An 18,925-nucleotide genomic window follows, 5' to 3' on the forward strand; every position below is an offset into this window, starting at 1 on the left:
ATTATGTGGTTTAAATATCATGACAATGCATGGATGGGGGTTTGATTAATTTTGTTATTTGATTTTTTAAATAAAAAAGATAATCCTTTAATTAAAAAATATAAGATATTTTTAATCTTTTAAAGTGTAATTATTATTTTTTTAAAGTATCCATATTGAATAAATATTTTATATTTATTTTAGGATAAAATACTTTATTAAATAAGAATAAGTATAAAAAGATATAATTAATTTAAAAATAAATGATTATTTTATTATGAATAAAATTTAATTAAAAATATTTTATATTTTTTTTAAAAAATAGACAATAAGCTCATGATTTGATTAAATTGCGTGCGCCTTTAATTTTGATTTAGATTGAAAGAGAGAGAGAGAGAGATGGGGGTGGGGCAATGATATCAATCTAAATGGACTTTTTTGAAATTGGAGGCAAAGGAAATTCATTTGGACCAATCATCCAACTAACCCATTCCTATGAATAATCATGAATCTTTGATTGGACACCAAACTTGCACGTTACTTCTCAGGATTGGACAAACAGTGCGATTGAGATTGAAATTTCTAGCTCCATTATCATTTCTTGTCAAATATCCTACAAAAATTAATCTACAAAACAAACCCCTTTTTTTGTGAACAAATTACCTTCCCTGTGATTACCTGCCGCCATGGTTAACATAAAATATTACCTTGTTTCCATAGTCATGAAGCGAATTTTAGCCTTACAAGAAGGCACGTAAAACAAAATTAAGTTTTATTTGGATAAAATATTTAATTATGTGTGTGTTTGTATGCACTCGAGGAACACAGAAAAGGGTAACGCACAGTCGCACACATAATTACAGGATCACACACACGCATCTGCAACAAGCAGACGACAAATGGCATCAATCTGCGCTCTTGAATGGTTCAATATCGTTAAATTCCACTTTATAAAAGGTGTCCACTATCAACACTTGACATGCTTCAAATAAAATTATTTTTATTGGAAGAAAATATTCTTTACATTTCTCTTTAAATATTTATTTAACTCCATCCAACTATATATTAATATGTATACTTTGTAATAAAAATCAAATATTTAAAAAATAAATTAATATTCATAGTGTATTATATGAAAAAAAAATCCAGGTAAAAAAAATCCGAACAAAATAAAAAAGACAGTTGATAGCTATTCTTAATGTCAATATAAAATAGATAAAGAATATTGGCGGAACCCACCTCAAACGGTTTATGAGAGAATTATAAATAAATTTTATGTAAAAAAATTAATTACTATAAAATTTATTAACAATACAATCAGTTGTTAATGGTCTTAATTTAATTGTCAATGAAAGTTATAGCAATTAATTTTTTTATATATGACTTCAATGTAATTCTTTCAAAACTTTTTTGTTGGGTGTGGATTTTCTGAAAATTAACTAGTCTCTCAGGTCTTTATAATAATATAAATAGAATAAACTTTAATTTTATTTATATTTATATAAAAATTTTCAAATCCCATTATATTATTTCTAATAATTAATTATTTTAAATATAAATAATATTAAAAATGTATATAAATATCTTATCAAGTGTATTACATTAAGAACTAAAAAATCTTTTTAAAAGGTGCCATAGTTCTAAGGGCCGAAGGAAGTATTATATTACTTTCATTTCAATTTATAAGACATTTGTTTAAAAAAATTATACATATTAATAAAACTTATTAAATACACTTCAATTTTTTTAAAAATATAAAATTTTAAAAATATTCTTTATTTAATAGTCTATTTATAAACTAAAGAGGGAGAATATAATGAGAAAATAATATTAAAAAAGTATAATTAATAAATTTTTATTTTTATCAAAGAAACTTTATATTATGATATTGAATGTCCTAAAAAATGTTTTATAAATTAGAATAAAGAGAATAAATAGTTAATTAAAATTTTATATTTTTAATATATTAATTAAATATAAAATAAGTTAATTGATACTGAAAAATACATAACAGATAAAAAATAAAATATTGAGTCCAAATCTCAATCCCTCACATTCGCGGCCCCCTCTTTTCTTTTCTCACCATCTCGTGGCCCTCTCTTCTCTCTTTTGCCATATCATCCCCCCTCCCTTATGACTGCGATCGCTTTTTTTTTTTTTTTGTTTTTTCCCTTCTCCTCCCTGTGCGTGAGGTTGGAGGGACTAAGAGCCTAAGGCCCTCTTCCCTACAATGTGGGTCCGCCCTGAATAAGATAGTAATTTAATTAAAGCTGAATATTTAATTTTTGATTAACTGGCAGAAAAGAGAGTGGATATAGTTTTCCAAGGCAAGTGGACTCTAGGCCTGCCACCGGGCAACTGAGGAGATGATGAAAATAAGAACAAATAGAGTGACACAATAATCCAATTCAACAGTGATCATTGGAAGTGGTACTCTGATCTGTTTTGTGAACAAGGAGCTACCTCCTCCTGCTCTGCTCTCTTCTTTTCTCTTGTCTAGGGAATAGAGGGACCCACCATTTCTTTCATTGTTCTTACCACAATGCTACTATTTCCTCAATGCTGATCCACCATCATCCTTTCCGTTTCTTTCAAAATTCTTCCTTTCTCATTGTGTTTCATGATTGTACGCTCTCATCTCATCTTGTTTGAATGACATGACAACTGAGAAGTATCGCTGCTTTCTTATCACACTCTACCACGTGGCCTCATACTTCGGTGTTGCAATTATGGGGATGCATGAGATTTATGTATTGAGGACGGAATGTAGTGGAATAGCATAGGGCTTAATTACTAAGTATGTCCGTACACTAATGGTGTGCAGGGAAGAGAGACAGAGAGAGGGGGGTTGTCGCGTGCGAGTGTGAGAGATGAAAGAGGCCGTTAAAGTTGCTTTCGCATCGCGCGGGTCAAAACCCGCTGACAGCTCCTCCGTAACAAAGGTCGCACTATCTACGAATTCACCAGAGATAAACACTGTACCGTCCTCCGTAAATTTAATCACTGAGAGGGGGAGAGAATTATACATGAAATATATATATATATATATATATTGTACTTTTGAGGAGAGAAAATTCAATTCTATTCAAGTTGTTGAAATAAAAGAGGGAATGATGTAATTTTGAAGTTGGTTCCGAAAGAAATACTTGGCATGGGGCACATTGGGATTTTAATATTTAATGGTTTGTCTGTCCCCCAATCTTTGCCAAAAACGGTGTAAAACTCATGAAAGCTGAGGACTTTTCAGGTCGCCTTCTTCTATCAAAGAGGACCCAGCTATTATTAATTTTATTATTATAATTTTCTCCCTTACCTTGCCTTGTTCATGGATCCCAAGGGCTCAAAAAAGCCAGATGAGGCGCCCAACAACAAGTTCTTGAGTCTCCCACGGCCACAATCCAACATGGGGGAGAACAATAAAGGGCCGGCCGAAGTGAGGGATTTCCAGATTTCCATTGCAGAAAAAGAAGAAAACAGCAAGAACAAGCAGCTAGCCCCCAAGAGAGCTTCCAACAAAGATAGACACACCAAGGTGGAAGGCAGAGGCAGAAGAATTAGGATGCCTGCACTGTGTGCGGCTAGAATCTTTCAGCTGACCAGAGAATTGGGTCACAAATCTGATGGAGAAACCATTCAGTGGCTCCTCCAGCAGGCGGAGCCGTCGATAGTCGCAGCCACCGGAACCGGGACGATACCGGCATCTGCTTTAGCCGCAGCTGGGGGCTCTGTTTCGCAAGAGGGGACCTCTCTATCTGCAGGATTGCACCCAAAAATGGATGAATTAGGGGGGTCCAATATAGGGTCAGGCAGTAGGACCAGCTGGGCAATGGTTGGTGGGAATTTGGGGAGACCCCATGTGGCCACAGGTCTATGGCCTTCTGTCAGTGGATTTGGGTTTCAGTCATCATCATCTTCTGGTCCATCTGCACCTAGTTTAGGGTCTGAGAGTTCAAATTACCTACAAAAGATTGGGTTCCCTGTCTTTGACTTGCCTGCAGCATCAGCCACAAACATGGGTCCTATGAATTTTGCCTCAATCTTGGGTGGGAGTAGTAACCAGCAGATTCCTGGTTTGGAGCTGGGGCTGTCTCAAGATGGTCCCATAGGGATTTTGAACCCACAAGCCTTGACCCAGATTTACCAGCAGATGGGTCAAGCTAGAGTTCACCTACAGCAGCATCAGCATCCTCCTGCTGAGGATGATTCTCAATGTTCTGCAGGGCAGTAGATTTTTCTGAATGAGTTTGGAAAAAAAAATGTAGCAATGTCCAGAGGCTGAAGTTTCAACGATGGCTTCTGTGCTGTATATTTTGGAAGACGCCAGGACATGGATGCCTCAGATTCAGAGCTTCCAATAGGACCTGGATTTGGTTTATCCCTTCTTGTTTCTGCACTGCAGTACTCAAGTCGCCGGGAACAGGTGCTTCACTTCGAGTTCAAGGTTTCTACTATTTACTCACTTTTGGTATGTATCCGCATGTGTTATAATTGTTGTTTATGATGTTAACTTGCAGATGGAATTGCGCTGCCAGATGGCTTGGGTTTGGGCTTAAAACTCTTGTTTGATTCAGAGGTGTTATTTATGATCACTATGTAAAGCGTCAATTATTCTGTTTCTCTCTTGTTCAAGGAGTGCTTATCTATTTGTGAGTTTGATGTTACAGATTCATAATCATATTTTCCAAATTTTTGTGTTGGATTTTTTTTTTTAACACTTTTTGCTGCAGTCCCTTAATCACTTTTGCTGCTTTGCTTCTACATTCACCACCTGAAATCTTTCCTTCACAATGCTACTGTTAACGTAAGAAGCTAGAATATTGAGGTATCAGTGTCTAGTGCCTACGGTTCTGCTTCTTTGAAAAGGGTATTTGTTTCCAAGCGTTTCTCATTCTTTACTCTCTGGAAAAGTCTTAAGATGTATACTTAGTACTGACATGACTAAATGAATAATATTGCTGAAGTTCTCCTGTTAGCATCTATAGAATGCCAGGAGCGAGGGTAATGTAGCAGGGGCGGAGTAAGCTGAAAAGTCCACTAAATACACCAAAATCCTTTTTTTTTTTTTTGGCTTGCTTTGTAGCGGGGAGAAAGACCCAAATAAGCGAGACAAGTGAACTTTCTAAAACTGCTCACTTTGACTTCCCTGAACTGTTTGAGCTTGAGCATCAGCAAACAAATTGTCTCAGTTTAACCCAATACTCCTGAAGCTAAATTCGTTGTAATAGTGAAGAAGGAAATTTCTGTGCCTTATATTTGCTGAAATGAGACTTCCTGATTATGAAGCAGTCAGTTCACATGTTGAACTTATTGCATGCAAACGCAAGCGATTATCTTGGGCAACTTGAAGCGGTGAAATTAAGCATTATATAAAAATAGTAAGAAATATATATGTTGCAGCTTCTTCATCTGTGAAGCCCTTATCGTGAGTTCCTCTGAGATAAACTGTTCAGCGTGTCTTCTACTATGCCAAGTTGAACTCTTTCAAATTATGTATGAATAAAAGCACTTTTACTGCCGCACCTTTATATCAGAAGACATGTAGCATTCAAGTAGTGGATGTATCACATGCTTGATCCGAAGCCATTATCTGCATAATTAGTTACATGATAATGAGACTTACCTGTAGCAATATATGCGCAGCTTCATGTCATATCTAGATTTGCGACAGCACATGAAAGGGATTAAATTCCATTTTTTCAACCAAGTCCATCAGTTATGTTTTTGTTGTGCTTTCACATAAAAATTGGTATGAAAGGCGGAGCATTTTCATCGTTGATTTTGTCAAGCAACCAATCACTGCCATGATTTCTTCAGCACCCACCAACCCTTGCTATCATTACGGAAAGCCTCTTTAGTTGAATAAAAATTGCATGCACATATATAATCACCCGATTTCGATTGACTCGCCTAGTGGAAAAGCACCAAAGGGAAATTAAATGAGGTTGTAATCCAGAACTACTTGACTTTTTGTTCAAGAATTTCACTAATTAGTTTGAAAGTGTCATTTGAAATGGCGGGATACGCGCGTTCCTCTAAACTACTTTCAGAAACTTTTTCTTTTTGGTTTGGTCAAAACTTTCAGAACTAAAGTGGCATCCCCATCCAAACGCACATGGGCCTGTGGTGCTATGAAGTGTGAATTGTAATTTGAGAATGGTTACGAATCTGATATCAAGACTCTAAAATCATGACAAGATCAGTGCCATTATAGATGACAGCGCAAAGGGATATTCAGGGAGCTTATTTGCAAATTGCAATATTTAGTTGAGGCTAACCTGTTTGTCAAATCTCAACTTGGAGCTTTGATGTTTTTATTTATTTGAGCGTGCTGTCCTTTTCAGTTGATTTTCCTCTCTGCGGACGAATCAGATTTTAATATTGTGGTGGTCTCTCACCCTCCATGACCAAAGTTACTTTCTTATACTTCCTCTGATGCACACCTTACACTGCATGTGCCTCTTCTTCAACTATTTTTTCACATTTAACCCATCTTTTGTCCATTTGTATAGTTTCACTGAATAACACGCGCAGTTCTCTTTGAACGAGCAGATTTTGATCAGATATCTGTTTTGACAGTGGCCCAGAATCTTACAAGCTATAGCAAATGGTATTTTATTTCATTTATTTTGAAATCTCTTTCCCTATCCTTTATTTCAATTAAAACTAAAATATTCCATTTTGGAGTGGGGGAAAACTTTACAAGATTCTGTAATCCATTTAAATATCGTCGTGGGGTAAAAACATGGGAATGATAGCTTTAAGAATAAGGAAATAAAGCATCAAAGCACTAGTAACCGTTTTTATGATTAGGGTAATAGTAGAGTCTTATTCTTTTTCATCCCATGAGTAATTTTCAAATGATTACATCTCCTTGAGTTATTCTGTTGTGTTTTTTTTTTTGGCCGGGTGAGTGATTGCATTTAAACTCAATCTTTTTATCATAAAAGCATAAATGACGGGAAAAAAAACGAAGATGGTTGCTTCAACTCATGATGATCATTTGACACGCTTAAAAAGCAAAAACTAGGTAACAAGATGAGAAAGGGAAAGGAAAAGAAATCCTAGTATTGATACCATTGAGCAGAGGATATATTTAAATAATAACAATTAATTGTTGCTCATGGTCGAGGTGGAAGGAACGGGTCATGCTGGCGGGAACGAAAACCAACCTCTTCTCATCTCCCTGTCTGACGCAAAAATAAGAGAGAATACAAAATTACAGTATATGCATAATCTGAAACTGTCCAACAATTTCCCATGAAACGTGTCTTAAAGACTTTACAGACTAAGATTTATTTATTCGTTCAATCACCGATCAAGTGCCATCAACTCATGGAATATATTATTGGGATTAGAACAATGGATGGAAATAATTGCATGTTTTAACCCTCTCCTAATCCTTGCCCCACCAAGTGTTTCCTTTTCCACGTGGGTCGGGCCAGTCATTCCTGAAATCCAGTTTAGAAGAGAATCGGACTCGAACCCAAATGAGCCATCGATACTAAACTAGCCCACATGCTCTGGGCCTCCTAAGCTTAGTTGGAGAAATGGCTGTGACATTAGAGCTCTAGGTAGGTAGCAGAAATGGGGAAGAAGGGAGAGTGAGAGTTCTTACTTCTAAAACTAAGAGAGAGGAGAAAGAGATAGTTGGGGGCATGCACAACACTATTGTCTGATTGTATTTGACCGTCGAGCTAATTTTGTCTTCCTTCCTAATAAATTTGACTTTGTTCTTTTATGTTACTTTTCAACTAATATACTTGTTCAATTCATCAGACTTTTAATTATATAGCCGAATGGCTAGATTTACAATCCCATTTATATGCATCGATGAAGAGTAGGGTAGGGCTTTAGAATAGCATTTCAAGTTGCTGCCAATTTTTGTTCTTGAGCTTAAGAGGCTTAATTCCATAGGGCAAATTTTAGTTTATTCAAGAAGATTTGGGCTAGGCCAAGAAGCAGAAGACTTTCCTGAAAGAAAGATTGTTTTCTATTAGTAAGAGAATCTTAAAAGCTGAGCTTTGACAAGGCACTGCTCTAACTAGCTTGTGTGCCTAAGATTAGGACTAACTGCTTAACTGGCTACTTTACTCTTTTCTATCCTTATGGGAAGCATGAAGGAATTCTTCTATGACTTAAGGCTCAAGGCCATGGATCACTCTTATTATAAATAGATCTTTTAATTGAACTCCTCAAACTAAAACCTGTTGTACACCATGGATGTCACAACATAACCATGGACTCAGAGGCCTATAAATAAAGACCTAGATGACACAGGCCTAGGACCCATGATCAACAAATGGATCAGATGGGACAATTGAGAATGCAAGCTTATAATGGGTACACAAGTGAGATGTGCCACCTTGGTGTTGGGAGAAGAATGAGGTAATATAGTCTGTTATGACACTAAGGGAGTGGGTGTTGATTGTGAGTTGTCTTCTCTCTCTTTACTGCTTCTTACTTTCTTTCTAGACTCCTGGTGGTTATTCTACACTTTTGGTTTTTCTTCCATTTTTGCCTATTACTAAGGATATGATTCCTTTGCTTTCTAGATATTTTCATGTTCATATACTCACACTAAACTAATATTGAATGATACATCCAGATATTTCATCCATTTCCATTATTATGCATATTTTCATTTTAAGAGCACAATAATTTATTGCTTTCATTGAGAGGAATGGTGAAAGCTACTAGGTTCAAGGATATGCAAGTTAAGGTAAAAACCTTGAGTGACTAGATAGAACATATGTACTTGGAAAATGATAGAGTGGAGTAGATAGAAGCAAATTCATATATGAGGTTGAGTAGGATTGAGGCGCTTGTCAAAAATTTAACTAAGGCACTTAACACCAAAGTTACAGCAATGGAATTGACTATTGAAAATCCTAGCTACATTATAGACATGCAAAATCGATTGATTGATCAACATAGTTCGTGTGTGAAAAAGAGAGAAATTGGCTCTAATAAGGGCTCTTCAAGGAGAGACTCCCTCCTCGGCTTGGGAGAGGGGTTTTTCCCTTTTTTACCCTTCCATTTCAATAATCCCCACCATTAAAATTATTATTTTTTAATTATAAAATTAATGAATAGTGGAGATTGGGGAAATAGAGGGGAGAAAATGGAAAGACTCCCTCCCCGACTCCTCGTCATATGTGGTGCACTAAATAAAAATAAATATTCTAAAATTTAATGGTATTAACCCATTGAATTAGATATTTCATGAATAATAGTATTTGCCTATTGTGAAATGTGAAATGCCATACTTATATAGGGTGATTTTGGCTACCATTATTTTGAAGGAGACGTCGTTCTCTAGTTTCAAATGTTACATAAGACTAATGTGATTACCTACTAGGCTTTATTGGCTAGGGCCATTAAAATAGAGTTTGTAACATCCCAAAAAAACTTAAACCCAAATTAACCAAGTTAAACAAGTTTGGGTTAGTAGTTGAGGGTAATTAGGTAAGTCAGTATGATGTGTGGTTTAAGAGGATTAACAAGCCTATTAGGTTGTAATTATAGCCTTAGAATAAAGTTAGGAATGATAATGGGCCATATAGGCCCTAAAAAGGAAAGAAAATATGAGAAAAGATGTCTTTGTGCCATATGCTACAGCATGTTAGAAAGCGAGTCTTTGTCACAAGCAAGAAGGAGACATTTTGATGGTAATTAATAGTCCACACCTAATCTATAACATTATCACACTAAGAAACTACCATTCCACATTGTAGCCTACTTTCTTTCTTACCAGAAGCAAGCCCTTTTTGGCGTTATATTTAATTTTTGAGTGAAAGAGCATAGATCTTTAATCATTCATTTTATACATAGATTGTAACACACCAAATTTTTTTTTTAAATAATTTAACTCAACCATAGTTGGGTTACAGCCACCCAACACATTTTTATATCAATAATTTCGATATAAAATATTTTATAATTGGCTTCAACTCACACACTATAACATTTCAGATAAATTTTTACCTCCCACATGCCATTAGGCTAAATCACATTTGTCCATCCTTATACTCCCAACAAGTAAACTAAATCACATTTGTCCATCCTTATACTCCCAACAAGTAAAATAAGCAATTTAATCAATTTTCAACACAAGCCAGTTATTTGACCTTATAATCATGCCATTTTAACCAATCCAAAGTAAACCAAATATTAAAATTACAGTCATCCAAATTGTACCAAAAATAGAAATAGTTTGAAAGGCATGATTACATTTATATATTCATATAATTGACAATAAACATAAAAAAGTTCTAATATTGGCAATATAACACATTATAAATCATAAATTAAATACCCAAAAGAGACAGTGGATCTATACCACTAAGCCTCTGGGACTCCTCCACGTGTCACTCGTGGCTCTTCTCCTGAAAATTGTTAACCACATAATGAGACTCAAAAGTCCCAGTAACCAAAGCCAATTTATGATAGTGTATACAAACAGTTAAGTGTGTACTTATTAAGTGAAAATTAAAAATAATATAATTCCAATAAATATAAGAAATATTACAATACACACAAACAACCATCCTTATATCCCTCCATTAACCTCGAGCCGTAGCCCTCACTCGGTGCTAAATTACCCGGCCAAAGGTAGATTAGCCCGAGCCCTTACAAACCACCTATTGAGCTCCAATAGGGGCGTACCACGTGGCACATAAATACAACAACAATAGCAAGTCTCCCAACACCTCCCACAATAATCAAATAAATTTATAATAATATTGCACAATTATATAATATTACAAAATTTATAATTTTCTCAATAATCACCCAATTAACATGAAGTAACACTAATCATAAATTAAAAGCATGGTTACCTTGTGGCTTTTTCAATAAATTATTCCTTAAAATTTCTCTCTCACCACAATCTTCACCAGTAATACAATCTACAAATAACATATTATTTATAAATATTAGTTTCAATTTTTGAAACTAATAAAATAATTCTAATAATAGAATTAAAAATATAACATAATTCCTAATCTCAATCTTAATACAAATCTATAGTTAATACTATTAAGTAAAATTTTTAACTCCTCTTTTAATTATCAATAAACATTAATAATCTAAAAATCAACTTCTAAACTAATTTCTATTATCAAAATTTTCTTTTTATTTTATAAATTCGTACCTAAAATACTCAAAAATTAAAAATTAAGTCTCTAGCTTAGAATCATAATCCTATAACCATAATAATTCATTTCTCATCCCAAATAATCATCTAAACCTCAATAAATCAACATATATTTTCAGATCTAGTCTAGAATTTGATCCATAAGCCACAAATTCAAAGATCACCAATAAATTTATACTCTAGAATATTTATTATACTACTAACAACCTCAAAAACCATATTTATTCAACATAAATTCATCCCTCTTCCAGATCTTAAATTTTCTACCACTACAAACTCAGAAACCAAAGAAAAAGGATGACTAAGAAAAAATTTTAGAACACTTACTTAGTCTTGAAAAGCTTAAAATCACACCCTAAATATCCTATTAAAAACTCTTACCTTAAAACCCAGCACCGGTGAATTTGGCTCACAGATGCTCTCTCTGCCGAAGCTCACGCACGAAAGAAGGAATGAAGAAATGAAGGAACAGGTGAGTTTTTATAAAAATTCAGTGGGTCCCACATTTTTTTAATTATTTTCTCTCTCTTCTTCTTCTTTTTTTTTATTATTTTTATTATTGTTACTGTTGAGGCGGCCGCACGTTTTCTTCCTTCTTCTTCCTTTTTTTTTTGCAAACCTTTACCTTTTTTTTTATTATAATAATAATTTAATAATATTTTTTTTTATTTTTTTAAATTTTTTTTATTTTATTTTTTTTTAGAATTATATCCTAAGTTAGATTTAATAATCATCTCCTACTAATTTTCTTACCTCTAAATATTATTTTTTTATTTCTATTAACCCAAATTAACTATTAAAATTTAAATTGGGATGTTACAATTCTCCCCTCCTTTTAGAAATTTTGTCCTCAAAATTTAAAGTTAGTAACTATTAACTACTTACTTAATCAAAAAGACGAGGATAATCACGTCGCATACTGTCCTCGGTCTCCCACGTAGCATCACCTGGAGTTGTGCTCTTCCAGATTACTTTAACCAATCTAATGGTCTTGTTTCTTAATTGCTTGTCCTTATAATCCACAATCCTTTCTGGTTCAGCTTTGAATGTTAAATTCTCCCTGAGTTCAATTTCCTCGGGTTCAATTATATGGGAAGGATCTGGTTGATACTTTTTCAGTTGTGACACATGGAATACGTTGTGTATTCCAGCAATTTGGGGTGGTAATGCTACTTGGTACGCTACTGGTCCAACTCGTTTTAAGATCTCAAAAGGCCCCATAAACCTTGGTGTCAACTTCTTAGCCTTAATAGCTCTTCCAACACCAGTTACTGGAGAGATTTTCAAAAATACATGGTCACCTACTTCAAACTCAAGCGGTCTTCTCCTCTTATCCGCATAACTCTTTTGTCTACTTTGAGCTGTGAGTAATTTTTGCTTGATTAAAGCAATCTTTTGGGTAGTCTCATCAACAATGTCTGGCCCCAAAACAGTTCTCTCACTTAATTCTGTCCAACACAGTGGCGATCTACATTTTCTTCCATACAATGCCTCATAAGGTGCCATCTGAATGCTAGAATGAAAACTATTATTGTAGGCAAATTCAGCTAATGGCAAGTGACTATCCCAATTACCTCTAAGCTCAATGGCACAAGCTCTTAACATGTCTTCAAGAGTTTGTATGGTTCGTTCCGTTTGCCCATCGGTCTGGGGGTGGTAAGCGGTGCTAAAACTCAGACGAGTACCCATGGCTTCCTGTAATGACTTCCAAAAGTTTGATGTGAATCTCGGATCACGATCAGATACAATATTTGTCGGCACTCCATGCAATCTCACCACTTCTCTTATGTAGATTTCAGTTAATTTTTCGAGAGAATACTTGATATTAGTAGCAAGAAAATGAGCTGATTTGGTGAGTCGATCTACGATTACCCATATAGTGTCATGACCAGAAGATGTTCTAGGCAATCCTGTAATGAAGTCCATAGAAATGCTGTCCCATTTCCACTCTGGAATATCAAGAGACTGTAGCATCCCGGCTGGTTTCTGATGCTCAATTTTGACTTTCTGGCAAGTCAAACAACGAGTTACATGTTCAGTTACATCTCTCTTCATCCTTGGCCACCACCAACCACGTCTTAAGTCATGATACATCTTAGTTGCTCCTGGGTGAATGGTATATTTACTCTGATGAGCCTCCTCAAGTAAGATATTTTTCAATCGAGTATCATTAGGCACACACACTCTACCTTTATATCTTACGACATCATCATCGGTCACATCAAAATGTTCAGCCTTTCCAGCCCCAATCTCTACCCTAATCTTATTCAAATAATCGTCCTTCTGCTGCGAAATTCTGATTTCTTCCCAAAAATTATTCTCAAATTCAGTAATATGTAGAGCAGCCAAACGATTTTCGACTACTTCTACATTTACTGCATGAAAACTACTCCATAATTCATGTTCTCTGACCATCATGTGAGCAGTATGTACAAGCTTCCTGCTCAGAGCGTCGGCGACTACGTTAGCTTTCCCTGGATGATACTTCAACTCAAAGTCATAATCCTTCAAAAACTCAATCCATCTGCGCTGTCTCATGTTGAGCTCCTTTTGATCAAACAAATATTTTAAACTTTTATGATCACTGAAGACTTCAAAAGAAGAACCATAAAGATAGTGCCTCCAAATCTTCAAGGCAAATACCACAGCAGCAAGCTCCAAGTCATGAGTAGGGTAATTTTCCTCATGAGGTCTCAACTGTCGAGAGGCATAAGCCACTACTCGATCCTCCTGCATCAATACACAACCTAAACCTTTCTTAGAAGCATCAGTATACAAGGTATAAGGAGCAGTTGGAACAGGTAAGGTGAGCACCGGTGTGGTGGTCAACCTCTTTTTCAGCTCCTGGAATGCAATTTCACACTCGTTCGTCCAAATAAATGGAGCATCTTTCCTGGTCAACTTAGTCAAGGGCATTGCAATTTGTGAAAAACCCTTAATGAAACGACGATAGTAGCCTGCAAGACCCAAGAAACTCCTAATTTCTGTCACATTTCGAGGTTGTTCCCATTTCATCACTGCATCTATCTTACTAGGGTCCACCGCTACCCCTTCTTCTGAAACAACATGGCCTAAGAATTTAACTTCTTTAAGCCAAAAATCACATTTGCTCAACTTGGCATAGAGCTTGTGCTCTCTTAATATCTCCAAAACAATTTTAAGATGTCTAGCATGGTCCACCTCATCTCGAGAATAAATAAGTATGTCATCAATAAAGACTACAACAAATTCATCGAGATAAGGCCTGAAGATTCGATTCATATAATCCATGAAGACAGCTGGGGCATTTGTTAACCCAAACGGCATCACTAGGAACTCATAGTGCCCATATCTAGTCCTAAAAGCAGTTTTAGGGATATCCTCTGCTCTAACCCTCAATTGATGATACCCTGATCTTAGATCAATCTTAGAAAACACCGCTGAATTGACTAATTGGTCTAACAAATCATCAATTCGAGGTAAGGGGTACTTGTTCTTGATGGTTACCTTATTCAATTGTCTATAATCAATACACAATCTAAGGCTTCCATCTTTCTTTTTCACAAACAGTACCGGTGACCCCCATGGTGATACACTCGGTCTGATAAACCCCTTCTCTAACAACTCTTCAATTTGTCTCTTCAACTCAGCTAACTCCGATGGAGACATCCTATAGGGTGCCTTAGAAATAGGCCCCGTACCAGGTACGAGCTCAATTGAGAACTCAACCTCTCGTTCTGGAGGCAAACCGATCACTTCAGTAGGAAAGACGTCAGGGAATTCTCTCACTACTGGAATCTGATCTACACCTTCTTCAATCTCTGCCTTGATTGAGAAGAAAATCATAAAAGCTTGACAGCCCTTTCTTATACACTGTTCTACTTGAGCTGCAGACAACAACATAGGACTTTGGGACTCTATAGGGGTTACAGTAAGAGCTGAGAGTGACACACTCTTTTTCTGACAATTAAGTACAGCTCCATTTGCAGACAACCAATCCATCCCCACAATAACATCAATCCCAGACAAAGACAAACAAATGAGGTCTATGGTGGTCTTTCGACCCTCATACTCAACCTCTACATTTAGACATGCCTTAGCAGTCCTTACAGTCAAACCAGCAGGAGTAGAAATCTTCACATCAAAAGGTAAGGTACACACAGGCAATTTACATCTTTTCATACATTCATCAGACACAAAAGAGTGTGTAGCACCCGAATCAAACAAAGCACAAATATCATTATCAAGGATTCGGATTATACCTCGGATAGCATTAGGGTTGTTAGCAGCCTCCGGCCCAGAGAGGGCATACACTCGTGCTGGTACTGTAGGTCTCTGATCATTACCCCTATTTTGGTTTTGATAGCAGAATCGAGCAATATGACCAGGCTTCTGACAGATGTAACAAACCCAACAATCACCAGAATGAAACTTCCCACACTTACTGCATGCTTGATTACTAGCAGCACCAGGAGTAGGATTAAAGGTAGCTGGGCTCCTATAGGACCCTTGACTTCCACTCTGATTCCCTCTGTAGCTCTGGCCCTTATGATAGTAGCCCTTCTTCTTCTGATTTCTAAAGCCTCCAAAGATTTGACTGCTCCTCTTCTCTACTCCACCAATGGGTCTGGTGTGGATAGGGGGCTTCCCATGAGGTTCTTTCCTCCTCTCTCTATCAGCTTCTAATCTAGCCTCTCTCTTCCTCCGAGAAACTATTCGAAGCTTATTGCACATCTCACTGAATGTCTTGATCTCAAAAGGGGCTAACTGTTCCCTTAGATCAGGCCTCGCCTTCTCTAGTAATCGTTCAGCCATCCACTCCGTATCTTCATGTTTCTGGAGGTAAGTAGAGTATTTAGATAATTCTGAGAATTGTTCAATAAATTCATCCTCATCTAATCACCCTGGCGGAATGCATGAAACTCAGCCTCCTTTTCTGCTCTCAGTGCAGTAGGAAAATAATTCTCGAACAATATGGCTTTAAAATCTTCCCAAGTAAGAGAGGAATCATCCTTCGGTCCTGATGTTTCCCACCATTTCTTAGCACTCTTCTGTAGTAGGAATATTGCCAGCTGCACCTTTTGATTAGAAGTGCACACAACCATACGAAAAATACTCTCCAATTGATCTATCCATTCTTCAACCACCGCCGGCTTAAGATTTCCATCGAAAGTAGGAGGATTAAACTTACGAAAAGTACTCCAGATCTTTGTGATCGTGGATGTCTGTTGCTCAGAGTGGAGACTCACATTCTTCGGACTAGTCTCATGGTGAGAATAGGAAGGTGAGCCTTATCAGCAGATTGGCTCGCATTAAATACCTTGGTATGGCTTCCTTCTTGTTGGCCATTTCCCTCTCGGTTGGAATTCTCCTTATATTGTCTTAAAGCGGCCAACTTCTTCTTCTTGTCTCTTCATGCGGTCACTAAGATTATATAGTAATCCATCATTTGCCTCATAGTTGGCTCATCCTGCCTTAGTTGTGACTGTATGGGCTCGCCCTGCCCAATTTGTTGCTGTGTGGGCTCCGGTTGTGGCAGTGAAGGTATGTCATTTCCTATTGGCTCTATAGAATCACCGGCAATTTCGCCACCTCTCCTAGTTTTGGACACCATCTCTCCCCTCCTAAAGGATGGAAGTCACATAATTAAGTTAACACTAATCTCAAGACAAGAAAAATAATGGAGAAGTATTATGATTTAATAATGTATATTGCCAATAAACTAGGTTAATGTATAACAATTTCATAATTTATAAGAATTTGAAACATGTAGCTCTGATACCAAAATTTGTAACACACCAAATTTTTTTTTTAAATAATTTAACTCAACCATAGTTGGGTTACAGCCACCCAACACATTTTTATATCAATAATTTCGATATAAAATATTTTATAATTGGCTTCAACTCACACACTATAACATTTCAGATAAATTTTTACCTCCCACATGCCATTAGGCTAAATCACATTTGTCCATCCTTATACTCCCAACAAGTAAACTAAATCACATTTGTCCATCCTTATACTCCCAACAAGTAAAATAAGCAATTTAATCAATTTTCAACACAAGCCAGTTATTTGGCCTTATAATCATGCCATTTTAACCAATCCAAAGTAAACCAAATATTAAAATTACAGTCATCCAAATTGTACCAAAAATAGAAATAGTTTGAAAGGCATGATTACATTTATATATTCATATAATTGACAATAAACATAAAAAAGTTCTAATATTGGCAATATAACACATTATAAATCATAAATTAAATACCCAAAAGAGACAGTGGATCTATACCACTAAGCCTCTGGGACTCCTCCACGTGTCACTCGTGGCTCTTCTCCTGAAAATTGTTAACCACATAATGAGACTCAAAAGTCCCAGTAACCAAAGCCAATTTATGATAGTGTATACAAACAGTTAAGTGTGTGCTTACTAAGTGAAAATTAAAAATAATATAATTCCAACAAATATAAGAAATATTACAATACACACAAACAACCATCCTTATATCCCTCCATTAACCTCGAGCCGTAGCCCTCACTCGGTGCTAAATTACCCGGCCAAAGGTAGATTAGCCCGAGCCCTTACAAACCACCTATTGAGCTCCAATAGGGGCGTACCACGTGGCACATAAATACAACAACAATAGCAAGTCTCCCAACACCTCCCACAATAATCAAATAAATTTATAATAATATTGCACAATTATATAATATTACAAAATTTATAATTTTCTCAATAATCACCCAATTAACATGAAGTAACACTAATCATAAATTAAAAGCATGGTTACCTTGTGGCTTTTTCAATAAATTATTCCTTAAAATTTCTCTCTCACCACAATCTTCACCAGTAATACAATCTACAAATAACATATTATTTATAAATATTAGTTTCAATTTTTGAAACTAATAAAATAATTCTAATAATAGAATTAAAAATATAACATAATTCCTAATCTCAATCTTAATACAAATCTATAGTTAATACTATTAAGTAAAATTTTTAACTCCTCTTTTAATTATCAATAAACATTAATAATCTAAAAATCAACTTCTAAACTTAATTTCTATTATCAAAATTTTCTTTTTATTTTATAAATTCGTACCTAAAATACTCAAAAATTAAAAATTAAGTCTCTAGTTAGAATCATAATCCTATAACCATAATAATTCATTTCTCATCCCAAATAATCATCTAAACCTCATAAATCAACATATATTTTCAGATCTAGTCTAGAATTTGATCCATAAGCCACAAATTCAAAGATCACCAATAAATTTATACTCTAGAATATTTATTATACTACTAACAACCTCAAAAACCATATTTATTCAACATAAATTCATCCATCTTCCAGATCTTAAATTTTCTACCACTACAAACTCAGAAACCAAAGAAAAAGGATGACTAAGAAAAAATTTTAGAACACTTACTTAGTTTTGAAAAGCTTAAAATCACACCCTAAATATCCTATTAAAAACTCTTACCTTAAAACCCAGCACCGGTGAATTTGGCTCACAGATGCTCTCTCTGCCGAAGCTCACGCACGAAAGAAGGAATGAAGAAATGAAGGAACAGGTGAGTTTTTATAAAAAATTCAGTGGGTCCCACATTTTTTTAATTATTTTCTCTCTCTTCTTCTTCTTTTTTTATTATTATTTTATTATTGTTACTGTTGAGGCGGCCGCACGTTTTCTTCCTTCTTCTTCTTCTTCTTCCTTTTTTTTTTTTGCAAACCTTTACCTTTTTTTTTTATTAATAATTTTAATATTTTTTTTATTTTTTTATTTTTTTTTAGAATTATATCC

General features: G+C 35.4%; 1 protein-coding gene across 1 annotated transcript; it reads left to right on the plus strand.

The window, feature by feature from the left end:
* Nucleotides 1–2,475: 2,475 nt before the first annotated feature.
* Nucleotides 2,476–4,665, plus strand: LOC129304651 (transcription factor TCP20-like). The gene is made up of 2 exons (XM_054944371.1): nt 2,476–4,399; nt 4,494–4,665. The coding sequence occupies exon 1, from the start codon at nt 3,305–3,307 to the stop codon at nt 4,205–4,207; it is 903 nt and encodes a 300-aa protein (XP_054800346.1). The 5' UTR covers nt 2,476–3,304; the 3' UTR covers nt 4,208–4,399; nt 4,494–4,665.
* The last annotated feature ends 14,260 nt before the right edge of the window (nt 4,666–18,925 follow it).

The sequence above is a fragment of the Prosopis cineraria genome, unplaced genomic scaffold, assembly GCF_029017545.1.
Source record: "Prosopis cineraria cultivar Desert tree isolate PC_DT_omini unplaced genomic scaffold, ASM2901754v1 PC3, whole genome shotgun sequence".
Lineage (NCBI taxonomy): Eukaryota > Viridiplantae > Streptophyta > Magnoliopsida > Fabales > Fabaceae > Prosopis > Prosopis cineraria.

Excerpts from the sequence above, each read along its gene's own strand:
- LOC129304651 (XM_054944371.1), top strand. The coding sequence starts at position 3,305 with ATGGATCCCAAGGGCTCAAAAAAGCCAGATGAGGCGCCCAACAACAAG.